This window comes from Gekko japonicus, unplaced genomic scaffold (genome assembly GCF_001447785.1).
Source record: "Gekko japonicus isolate JY-2015 unplaced genomic scaffold, Gekko_japonicus_V1.1 scaffold1394, whole genome shotgun sequence".
Lineage (NCBI taxonomy): Eukaryota > Metazoa > Chordata > Lepidosauria > Squamata > Gekkonidae > Gekko > Gekko japonicus.
Window position 1 is genome coordinate 213,420 of NW_015170321.1, and position 12,277 is coordinate 225,696.

The 12,277-nt window shown below is 40.8% G+C and overlaps 1 protein-coding gene across 1 annotated transcript in view; it reads left to right on the forward strand.

Moving 5' to 3' along the window:
- Positions 1–12,277, forward strand: part of SOS1 (SOS Ras/Rac guanine nucleotide exchange factor 1) — a 73,999-nt gene that overhangs the window by 27,069 nt on the left and 34,653 nt on the right. The window contains exons 6-10 of the mRNA XM_015418059.1: positions 523–666; positions 3,036–3,146; positions 3,224–3,322; positions 7,408–7,535; positions 8,203–8,858. Of these exons, the coding sequence (XP_015273545.1) occupies positions 523–666; positions 3,036–3,146; positions 3,224–3,322; positions 7,408–7,535; positions 8,203–8,858 (1,138 nt within the window). The remainder of the gene's footprint in view (positions 1–522; positions 667–3,035; positions 3,147–3,223; positions 3,323–7,407; positions 7,536–8,202; positions 8,859–12,277) is intronic.

The following is a 12,277-nucleotide window of genomic DNA, read 5'->3' on the forward strand; positions in this document are numbered from 1 at the left end:
TGGGGTGAACCTAAAATTCAAAACACTTAAACATTGTGGGAAATACAGCACAAATGTGGCAGGAAAAGGGAGGTTATAACTCAGGTTATAAAAAGCTATCATGAACTGTAACATTTTATTACCAGATCAGTTATGTAGGGCAGAGTCTTTTAAGTTTCTTTTGCTCTTTTTGTGTATATGTTTAGGTATTTCAGCTTCTCCAGTTTCTTCCGGCAACATTTATTTGTGCTTTAGTTTCACATACACATACATACACAGACCTTTATTGGCATACGTCAGGTTACAGAAAGAAACAGAAACAGATAAAGAGGTAACAAGGAGAAATGTCAATCATATGCAACTATGCATTGTGCAATCGATCCTTAATTACCAAACTTGCTTTAGTTGACAAATCAGTATATCCATATTGCTACATTGATTGTGCATTGTGATTTCTCCTTTATTTACCATATGTAAAATGTCTTAAGGTTCACAGCTCTTCCAATTACTATGTATCAACCCTTTTTTTTTTTTTTTTTGAAGGATGTAGAAAATATATTCAGTCGAATATCAGATATTCATGAACTTAGTGTGAAGTTGTTGGGCCATATTGAAGACACAGTAGAAATGACAGATGAAGGCAGTCCACATCCCTTAGTAGGAAGCTGTTTTGAAGATTTAGCTGAGGTAAGATTTAGCATGTTCCACTGGCTGTATTCTGAACCATTCTGAGAAACGTTAAGTGTGTTAAACATATTTCTGTTGCTCTGCTATTGAAAGCTTTTGCTGGCTGAAAACAGTTGAATTGCCCAAGCTTGTGTTTGTTACTTGTTAGAGACCAGTTACCCTGAGCAATGAACATTAATTGCAAAAACTGGGTTTTGCTACAAAGCTGCTGTTGTATGGCCCCGGTCACACGGGCCGGAAAATGCAGGGGGGAAGCGTGGCTGTTTGCCCCGGGGCAAAATAATGCGCGGTTGTGCGATCAGACCTCCCGTGGAGGTCCCGTGGTTAGGGGGAGGTGCCGATCACACGGCACAGCAAAGAAGCAGGGGCTGCGCGCCGAGGGAAGGCGAGGAGGGGGCTGCCAGAGAAAGCTGGCCAAGCGGTGCTGGGGAGAAGAGGGGCCAGCAGCCTACTGGGCGGTGCAGCGTCACATCGGGCACGGCTTTGTCCCCACCAGTGAGGCAGGCAGGGGGCGGGCAGTAGTTGTGTAAGGGCAACAGTCGGGGAGCCGGCTGGTGGGGCGTACGAAGAGGGCAAAGCAGCATGGCTCAGCTCCCTCCGCCCTGACCGCACCTCCTCCTCCGTTGCCTCCTCCAGCGCCTGTCTTCGAGGCCACGGTGAGTGCCGCCTTCCTGGTTCTTCGGCTCCCTGGGTGCTGGGGCTCTGATCCCGCAGCCTCTGCGCACACACACACCCCTCGCGCCGCCCATGTGTCTAGTGACCTCTTCCCGGCTTAGCCCCCCCTTCCCCAAGCAGACTTCCTACTCTGCCGCCGCAGCCACCACCACCCTTTCTGGGCTTCGCCTCAGCCGCTTCCTCTTCTGCCTTGCCCCCTTTCCCCCTATATGTTTCTCTCTCGCCTCAAGCCGTGCGCTCTTTGTTGCGTTTCTTCTGGCTGCTCTCCTCTTCTCTGCACGACTCAAGTCTTAGCGAGCTGCTCAGTTGTGTGTTGTTGTTTTTTTTTAAACTAAAGTGTGCGCATGCACCGTTGGGTGCTTGTGCACATCCGTGGAGACTTGGGGGGGGACCCTTTTTGCTAGGGGACATGGACGGGCACCGGAACTACCACCGGAAACGCGATCAGACGCCCGCCCTTGCCTCGCGGTTTCCGGAAACTAGTACCTCCGAGGTACTAGTTTTTTACCGCGCGTCTTCGGCGGGAAGCCTCGGGTGAGCCACGGAAGCTCTACGCTTCCCAGATGTGGCGGTGAGATCGTGCCCGAAAAATCCGCCTATCTTCCGTCCCTGTAGCGTGGCTAATGCTCTGTGTGACCGGGGCCCAAAACGCTTTAACAAAGACCTGGTGCGGGCATAATGCTGCCAGTCTCTTTTTTGCAAGACAGATTCCTCCCACCCTTCCCTAATTGACTTTAATAACGGTTTAGCATTGGATCTGTGTTAACATCACCCATGGTTAGAGCTGAGCAGCAGCTGAAAGGAATTTATAAACCCTGCTTAAATGGAACCTGGTTAGCATCTGGTGCATAATGTAACTCTGAATCATAATTATAGGGGCAGGAGGGAATTTGCCTTGGTGGAGGGATCAGAAGAACGTGTGCAAGCCTTAGGGCTGCTTCCAGTCCTATTTAAAAAATGCAAAGTATTATATTTGCATTTTGTAGTCTGCCTTGAGTCACAGTGAAAAAGGTGGGACTATAGGTGAAGTAAATCAGATTATAATAACAACATGCTGCTTAGCATCCCCCTTCTGTACCTTCTCCCTTTCATCATCATGAGGAAAAGGTTCAAGATGCAGCCTAGTAAAGTGCCTTCAAAGTCAGATTTGTTATCTGAGAATGCAAGTAAAAATGTTTTTAAGACTTTCATCCTGAAAGCTCATGTTTTTGGTGATGCAAGGGTATTCATTATTTATTTTTTTGAGAGTTTGGCCAAGCGCATGTTTCACAAACCAGCTCTTCCAGTCATATGGTATGGGCATAGGAATTTGTCATGGAGCACATGTGTTTCCACCTTCTTCCCCTGTCCTTGGAAGACTGCTTTTAGAGGCAACGTGCTAACTATAGTTTACCTGTTCAGACATCAGTGTATACTACAGACAGAGAAAATCAGGACATGGAAAAAGAAACCTGTTCCAGAATGCAAATGAAGACTGCAAGCCTGCTGCACATTCCTGAATCTCCAGACTTTGGTTTGGAAGAATCAGGTTTGTGATACCTTAAGGGGGGGAGGGTGTTTCAAAGAACCACAAAGCAGAGTCTAGTATTTTGTGGGCTTTTCAATTGAACACTTGATTTTATGGCTGAGTGTGATATTTTTAGTAGATATTTTGAATAGTGTTTCAGTAAAATGTTTATTTTATAATCCTTTAGGAGCTAGCATTTGATCCTTACGAAACATATACCCAAGATATTTTACGGACTGGGTTTCATGACCATTTTCTTAGCCAGTTATCCAAGCCTGGAGCAGCATTCTATTTACAGGTATGCTAATTAATAGAATTGATATGGCAAGTGTTGTGTTAATGTGATTGTAATACTAAAACAGTTTTTATTTCCAGTCTATAGGAGATGGTTTTAAGGAAGCTGTTCAGTATGTTTTGCCCAGGTTACTTCTAGTTCCTGTTTACCATTGCCTTCACTATTTTGAATTTTTAAAGGTAAGAAAAATATTCATCTTACATTATTAAAAATTAAAATGTTAATATTAAGTATGTAATATTTAAGTAACATGTCAATTTTAATCTAAGTAGGCAGTGGACCACCAGTACATATGGCTTTCATCTTGTGTCTGTGGAAGAGAGAAAAGGGGCAATTTTGCCTCCACCCCCAGCTTGCAGGGCTGTTAATCCACATGGGTCCTGCAACTGCAGGAGTTAATTTTCTGGGGGTCAGAAAGTTTGTGGAAGGGAGCATGGCCAAAATCCATTGTGCTGTCACATTCTACTCATGGGGCACTGGATTGAACTATTTATTTTCTTGGTACAGATCATATTGATTTTATTTATTCAAATAATAATAATGGTAATAATAATAATACTTTGCATTTGTGTTAAGAACTTAACACATTAATTAAATTATTATTTATTTAATTTATACCCCACCCTTCCCACGAGCAGGCTCAGGGCGGCTTACACCGTTGTAACTTGTAACACATACAGCAGCCTTATAAAGCAAATTAGTATTATCCGTATTGCAGATATGGTCGAGTGAGTATCTTCCCTGCATTCACTTGGAAAGTAAATCTACTCTTATGACTTAAATTCTATGTTATTCAATGGTACAATCCCAGGAAAAAAACCTTTAGGATTACAACTTTAGTGAATTTTGGGGGAGCCTAGATTCAAACTGGAGAGGGACTTCCTGATGACTCATTCCTGTACTGTGCTTTTGCAGTTATCCTACTTAAACATTAGGTGGTGGTAGTATACAACATATAATCCCACTGATTTAAGAAAGTCTTGCTATAATGTATTAAAAGGTAGTTTTATAGCTGCTTCTACCTGATGATGTGTAAGATGGCTACATGAGTTTTCCCAGCACATGCATACGACAGGAACTGGTTGTGCAAGCCACAGTTTCCCCCATTTTTTCAAAGATACGTGTTTTCTGTTATATGTACTCAGTTCTGTTATAAGAAACAACAAGTGACAGGAGAGAAACATGGAAATTGATATAGCAAACCAAGAATAAAACCCATGTAAATTAACTAGACATAAGTTTACTGTGTATTCTTCATGAAACATAAACATTCTCATAATATAACACATTATTTGAGAGCCAGTTTGGTGTAGTGGTTAAGAGCGGCACTCTAATCTGGAGAATCGGTCTTGATTCCCCACTTCTCCACATGCAGCCTGCTGAGTGACTTTGTGTCAGTCACAGTTCTTTCAGAGCTGTTCTCTCAGCTCTGTCAGCCTGACCTACCTCACAGGGTGTCTGTTGTAGGGAGGGGAAGAGAAGGAGATTATAAACCACTCTGAGACACCAAGTGAAGGGCGGGGTATAAATTGAACTCTTCTTCTTCACATAAACACCCCCAAACAAAATCAGTCCTGGTTGTATACTTGCTGAATCCAAAATGTCCATCCGGTTACTTCAATAGTCACAGTTTCAAAGTAGTGGGGAAATCCTCCATAGTCATGTCCATGAATCAAAATGCGTATGAGGTATCATAATCATAGTACAAATCCAAATAACGCTGTGCAGATAGGAGAGGCATGGATTTCCTTGAACTCCTTCCAGAACTATAACGTTGATATTCACACGATCTGCCTTATGGGCAGGCTAGCTTTTCCTAGTTTGCTATAACATAAGAAACAGCAGTCATGTTACATGATAAGATTTTTAGTTATTTGTTAGTTATATTTTCAGTTATATATACTGTTTTGTGGTACAGTTTCATAGTAGAGCAGTTCTCTAAAGAGGTGGCATACAAATGCATTTTGATGATAAAAGTGAAAATGTAGAAGGATCTTTATTTCAGCATTATAAGCATCTAGCATGCTTAAAGTATATTCATTAAAGTGAGTTTCTTCAGAATATAAACAGCTATTCCTCAGTTTCTTTTTTCTAGTCTTAAGTATCTTTCAATCATTGCTTATTGGCTTGGGTCCTGTAATTCCATTCTGCCAACAGTGGAGTGTCCTGCCTATAAAACAGATCTCTTCTGCCTGCAAAAGGCCACTTGAATTGGGGGAAAGGGCTCCACTATCAGAACTGAATCATAGGAGGCAAGACTATTAAATGCTTATCAAATTTGCAGATGATACTAAATTGGGAGGGATAGCAAATACGGTAGAAGACAGTCGGGATAATCTTGATAGGCTGGAAAATTGGACTAAAACAAATATAGTGAATTTCAATTGAAATAAATGTAAAGTTCTGCATTTAGGTAGGAAAAATCAAATGCATAATTATAGGATGGGGGACACTTGTCTTGGCAGTAGTATGTGCAAAAAAGATCTAGGGGGTCTTATTTATTTATTTGTTTAATTTGTACCCTGCCCTCCCCGCCAAGGCAGGCTCAGAGTGGCTTACATAAAACTTGCGACAGATAAAGCAACAATATAAATGTCTGCATAAAACACAACATAGTTACTAAAACAATTTGTATGGCGATGGCAGTACAGTAGTAGCAGCGTACGTAATAAACATACAGTCAGCAGTAGATTTCCCTATCGGCATGCTCAGGCTGGGTGATGATATTGGCACAGGGTCTTAGATAGTAAGGTGTGGCTCCTTACCTAAAAGCCTGGCAGAAGAGCTCCATTTTACAGACTGAGGAACTGTAAAAGGTCTTAGTAGTGCGGAGTTGTTTTCTGTTACCCCAGAAGGTCAGACCAGAACCAACAGGTTGAAATTAAATAAAAAAGGGCTACAATTATTTGGAAGCGTTAAAATTGTATAGCTGTATTGATGGAAAGTTTTTATAGAAGCAGCCAAGGAAACTGTGGGGTTTAGAGACAAAAACCCTCTGCTTTCATAGCTTATGCAAGTGGTGACTGGAAATTGGGCCTTTCTCTGGTGGCACCATGGATTGTGAAATACCCTCTCCAGAAGTGCTCCCTTACTGCCAGCTTTACTATTTATTTATTTATTTATTATATTTATACCCCGCCCATCCCGCGAGCGGGCTCAGGGCGGCTAACCTAAGTTGTAGCATTTTTATTCACCTGAGTTTCTGATGAATTGACCTGTTCTCTTAACTGCTTCTGCTATTTTAATTGTTGCTGTTACTACTGTCTCAATCTGTTTGGGTTTATAGTAGCTGATTTTTTATTTATTTTTGCATTGATGTTTTAAACAGTTTTAAACTGGTATTTTAAAGCTGTTTTTAATTGAATTGAATTTAATTGTATTGTACTGAGATTTATGTAACCTGCCCTGAGCCTGCTTGTGGGGAGGGCGGGGTATAAATTTAATCAAATAAATAAATGATATTGTGAGGTTTTAAGTATTTTTCAATTGTTGGCTTTCTTGAAGTGAATAACTAATTGGGAAAACTTGAACCACCAGCTATATGAAATACCTAACGTGGTTAAAGGGGTAGGCTATCTACTGCCAGCATATATACCTTCCAGATGAGCACTCTGAATAACTCAGAGCTCAGAAATCAATTGTACCTCACTGATTGTCATCAAAGGCTTGGTTCAAAAGCTCCCATCAGACAAGTGGAAGACATGTCTCAAGTTGATGTAGGGGTGCATTCATACTTTGTGCCCTGCCTTGCCTTGCTCAACACCTGCTCTGGATTGTGACCCTATGAGATAGGTTAGGAAAAGAGAATTCCCCATTGCTCTTCATGGTCTCAACAGTCCATCTAACATTGTCTACTTTATCATGCAAGATTGTGGCGGCAGAAGTGTGTCCTGGAACAAGCCTTTCTTTGTTACAAAAGGCAAAAATTAAGTGCCTAGGTTTTGGTAAGAATTGGATAGATAATCCTCAGGCTTCTTCCTTATTGTACAGTTCACAAGATCAGTCTTCTATAACGTTCCTATTTAAACTCTGTTTTTTAAACTGTCACCATAGCTTAAATGGGCTGCAGGGTATGGAGCTGGCAGCCTCTGTCTTCACACTGTCTGAGTCCTAAGAGATGTGAGCTTTTGAACAGGTTTCTCATGGTATTTTGGTTGTAAATTGCTTTTATGGTTTTTTTCTGTCCTTTATGTTTAAGGGATAGAATCGGATCTGTAAACTTACGTATGAATAAGTGGTTCTTGTTAATTTTTGATGTTTATAGCAATTAGAAGAGAAAAGTGAAGATGAAGAAGACAAAGAGTGTTTGAAGCAAGCAATTACAGCCCTGCTTAATCTTCAGAGTAGTATGGAAAGGACATGTTCGAAAAGTCTTGCAAAAAGAAGGCTTAGGTAAACAGACTTCCATTTTTTCCCCTCCTGCTTTTAGCTCTTAGTTACACTGTTGAATAAATCCAGGCTTTCCAGTTTCCTTTTTCAGTAAACAATGAACAAAGTAGTTTGTGGCAAGCCTATTTTTTCAGAGGAAGTGACATTAAAGCACAGATAGCTATTGTTTTAAACCCTTTCTATGTGTATGTGTCCCTGCATACTTCTAGTGAAAGCATCTTGAGAAGTCCCTGGTAAGCTGAAGGAAAAATATTTCACTGGCTGTTACAGAAACTAAACTTTCCTTTAGAGTAACTTAAAATGCATAACAATTTTCATGAGAACTTTTAATACAGTCAGTATTGTGGTGTCAGTTCTTACTATTTTTAAAAATGTTTACAGTGTCTGTTGAGTAGTATGACTAGTAGCCAGTTAATTACAGGGCAAACAAAGCCTGTTGGCTGACTGGAATTCTGTATTTTCTAAATTAAGTATAATCATTTGTGATTCTGAAAATTTGTATTTTGTTTAATACAATTTAGCCTTTAGGATTCTTGGAATTTCTGTCATTTAGATACCATCAGGTACTCCTTTAGAAGTTGCCAGAGTAAATATTCAGTAGTTACCATGCTTTTGCTAATATGCATATTTATTACAGTGTGAACTAATGTATTTTTGCCCTTTTCCAAAGTGAATCTGCATGCCGGTTTTACAGTCAGCAAATGAAGGGAAAGCAACTAGCAATCAAGAAAATGAATGAAATCCAGAAGAACATTGATGGTTGGGAGGGTAAAGACATTGGACAGTGCTGCAATGAATTTATAATGGAGGGGACTCTCACACGTGTTGGTGCAAAACATGAGAGACATATATTTCTCTTTGATGGTCTAATGATTTGTTGTAAGTCAAATCATGGTCAACCAAGACTGCCTGGCGCTAGTAATGCAGAATATCGTCTGAAAGAAAAGTTTTTCATGCGAAAGGTACAGATCAATGATAAAGATGACACTAATGAGTACAAGCATGCCTTTGAAATCATTTTAAAAGATGAGAACAGTGTTATTTTTGCTGCTAAATCGGCTGAAGAGAAAAACAACTGGATGGCAGCCTTGATCTCTTTGCAATACAGAAGCACTCTGGAACGCATGTTAGATGCAACAATGTTACAGGAAGAGAAAGAAGAGCAGATGAGGTTTCCAAGCCCTGAGCTTTATAGGTTTGCAGAACCTGATTCTGAAGAGAACATTGTTTTTGAAGAGAACATGCAGCCCAAATCTGGAATTCCTATTATCAAGGCAGGAACTGTTGTTAAACTGATTGAGAGACTTACATACCACATGTATGCAGGTAAGGAAACTTGCCTGATCTTTAAAATATCTCTGCTACCTTTCTTTTATTTTCAAAATTAATTTTGTTTTGTTTGTATGTTTCATATACCCAAAGAAGCAAAGTGGTATAGGTGCAGAGATGTAAGGTTTGCAGAAATTTTGAAGCCATTGGTGGGGGGGGGGGATTTTGGGGGAAATTAAAATATATGAAACTCTTATCACTTCTCTAAATTTAATGACATAGAATACATCATTTGTAATTTAGTTAGTATATAACATTGAACTATTTGGCATATTTTCAGAATTAAACTTTTGTTTAATTGTCTTAGTTTTCTTTATGGAAAAATGCAGTATATACCCAGCACTTGAGAGAGTTGCAAACTTCTGCACCCTATGTTACCTTAGCATCCATATCTTAATGTTTGTCATCTGAGAAGTGGGGGGGGGGGGATGTAGAAAGTAAATTCTGCAGTAAACAAAAGAAAGTATGCTGTTTGATCAGAAACATTCTCATACAGTCACAATATGTAGGACTACCTGCATAGTTGAATATCAAGGTAAACTTAGTAACACTGAAAACCATTGAACTCCTCAATAATGTTTTATGTATTTATTTCTGAGACTTGTAGCCTGCCCTACCCCGCAAGCAGGCTCAGAGCAGCTCACAACATATAATCCAACAGTAAAATCATACATTAATTAATTAAACAGTTGGTTAAAATGTAATTTCAAACAATTAGAATTTAGTCAACTAAATTCAATATCTGCTAACTGCACAGCAAATAATTTCTTATTTCCGTGTCAGCTGGCCTCATGCCAGGGAGGGCGGGAGCGTTCTACATAAACAGCTCTATAACGATTCCTTGTTTCTGTGTGTGTGTGTCTCTTTAAAAGTTTGGTTGCATGGCTGTGGTAGATAGACTAGAGTGGTTGAAAGAGGCAAGTGTGGTATGATTGGTGGTTGACAGAGAGGGGGAGGGGCTTTGGAAGTGAATCTGGTTGGATGAGTATGTGAGTCAGTCAGTAGTTTCAGTTAGATGTTGACAGCTGATGTTCAGTTAGTAGTTAGACAAGGAGTTCTGTGTTGAAGCAGTTATAAACTGACAGCTGCGGTGGTTCAGTGAGACAGAGAGAGAAAGCTGAAAGTTGAATGTAAAGGAAACAGTAAAGTAAAGTTTAAGTGACCAACAGTTAAAGGAAAGTCTTAGTGTCATAGCAAACGGGAGAGAAACAGTGAACACATATGGCATTGAGATAAACAAGTGTTACAAAGTTACATGAAAAGATCTCTGTCAGTGAGGGAGAAGATTGTGTGTGATACCAAAGCAATTGTTCATCATTTACACATTACTAGTTACATTGTACCACCCTCTTATTTAGTATTTGTTTCAATAAATCCTCTTTTATCAAAGTTTATACCAGCTCTGAATGACATACTTCCCAGGACCACATAGTTCCTCGTGAGCCTTGAACTCGGTCTACCAAACCAGTAAGCAAAAGTAAAAGCATAAAGCTTAGGAAATCCTTAAAATTTCCTGGTGGCAGCAGATTCTACCCAGTTAAACAAAATACAGAACACTTTTAAAGTGAAACTAGTCCTCCCCAATAAGGTGGACGTCACAAGCTCGCTCAGTCCAGGCACCCAAGATGTAAATAGAGCCATGGTCACTTGAGCAGGGGAGGCTGATGTTATTTGACATCTGCCACCTCAACCAAAGGCCCGGCAGAACAGCTCCATTTTGCAGGCCCTGCAGAATTGCAATAAATCCTGCAGGGAAATTATCTCAATCGGGAGCATGTTCCACCAGGCTGGGACCAGGGCTGAAAAAGCCCTGGCCCTGGTTGAGGTAAGGCGAACATCTTTCAGGCCAAGGATTGCCAAGTGGTGTTGGTCTGAAGAGCATAAGGTTCTTCAGGGCACAAAAAGGGGAGAAACGATCCCACAGATATTCTGGCCCCGGGCTGCATAAGGCATAGGTTAAAGGTTAACTATTAGAAATTATCATCCATCTATATACTATTTCCCAAGTCTGCGGATACCTAAATCTGTGATCAGAGCCATATTACCCAAAACAGGGTTTTCTACAAAGTTGGGTGACCCACAACTAACAGGTTGCCACCCAAGACAGGAGTGATTCTTGATAAAGATTTTGTTGAAATTGAGAGAAAATCCGTAGAATCGCTATTGGAAGTTTCCTTTAACCTGTGAGGTGGAGAGAATATATGGATTTCCTTGTTCAGAGCTGGTAGTTGAAAATGATTATATGATTTATTCATATGGTGGGAAAACACAGAATGTTGGATACTATTGTACTTTATTACTGTGTGTTTATGCTATTAGTGATATTTAAAGAGTTTAGTATACTGTATTGATTTCTTACTGCATGTTGTATGATACTACTGATACTCAATAGTTTTGTGTGTTACACTTAATTCTATGACATTGTTTACAATGTACATAGCCAGATTTTACATAGTGTGGTTTTGTTATTGTTGAGCCCCTAAATGTAAACATAAGGCTTATATCATAACTGCAGTTACAAGAACAATCTAGTGCTAAGAATAAAAATGATTTTTTTTCTTTTTTAAACAGTACTTGCACATAATTGGGCGGGAACAGGAAGTTAGTTTTCAAAGCAGGAAGACTTCCCATCAGAAGTACTTTTTAAGTTTTCATGGGCCATCTGTTCTGATTTGGCTGAGTTATAAACATTTGAAAACAACTGCATAAACAGTGTTTTTGGTCCAGGCAATTAGTGGCTTAGAAGTTGCAGGTGCTTAGCAGAGAGGAATGGCCATTATGCATGCCTAAACTCATGTAAGCTCCATTTCACATGTCCTGTGCCACAAATCCTATGAATTGGGAATCTGCTACAAAATACTTCTGACTACAGCACAAAAATGCGGTTTTGGTGGGTGCATTGAGCAAATGGACTGTATCAAGAAATCCTTGAGATAAGCACAAAAGGAAATTTCTCCTTTTGAACATGTAAAGTGTTGCATGTTGTAGAATGTAAAGCTAGTAGAACCTGTTATGGTTTATCAAACAATGTGAGTTACAGATCTTCTAGTACTAGGGCTGCCAAGTGGGGGCGGGGGGCGGGGAAACCCCCGCTTTGGAGGCCCAATTTCCGCCGCCGCAGAATCGGGCCCCGGGGGAACTCCGCCCCCCGAAGAGCAGCATGGCTGAGTCACCAGAGGTGATGCAACCACGTCACCCATGTTGGGGGTGTGGCCCGGATCACCAGAGGGAAAACTCTATGGTTTTCCCCCTGACGATCAGGGCCACACCCCCAACATGGGCAACGTCGCACGTCACTTCCGTTGATGTGCTGGTGGCGCGCACGCGCGCATCCGGAGCCAGCTCCCAGAGCCGTCAGAGCCTCCCTCACCGGTGAGTTTGCGGGACTTCGCAACCCTATCTAGTACCCAGTACTC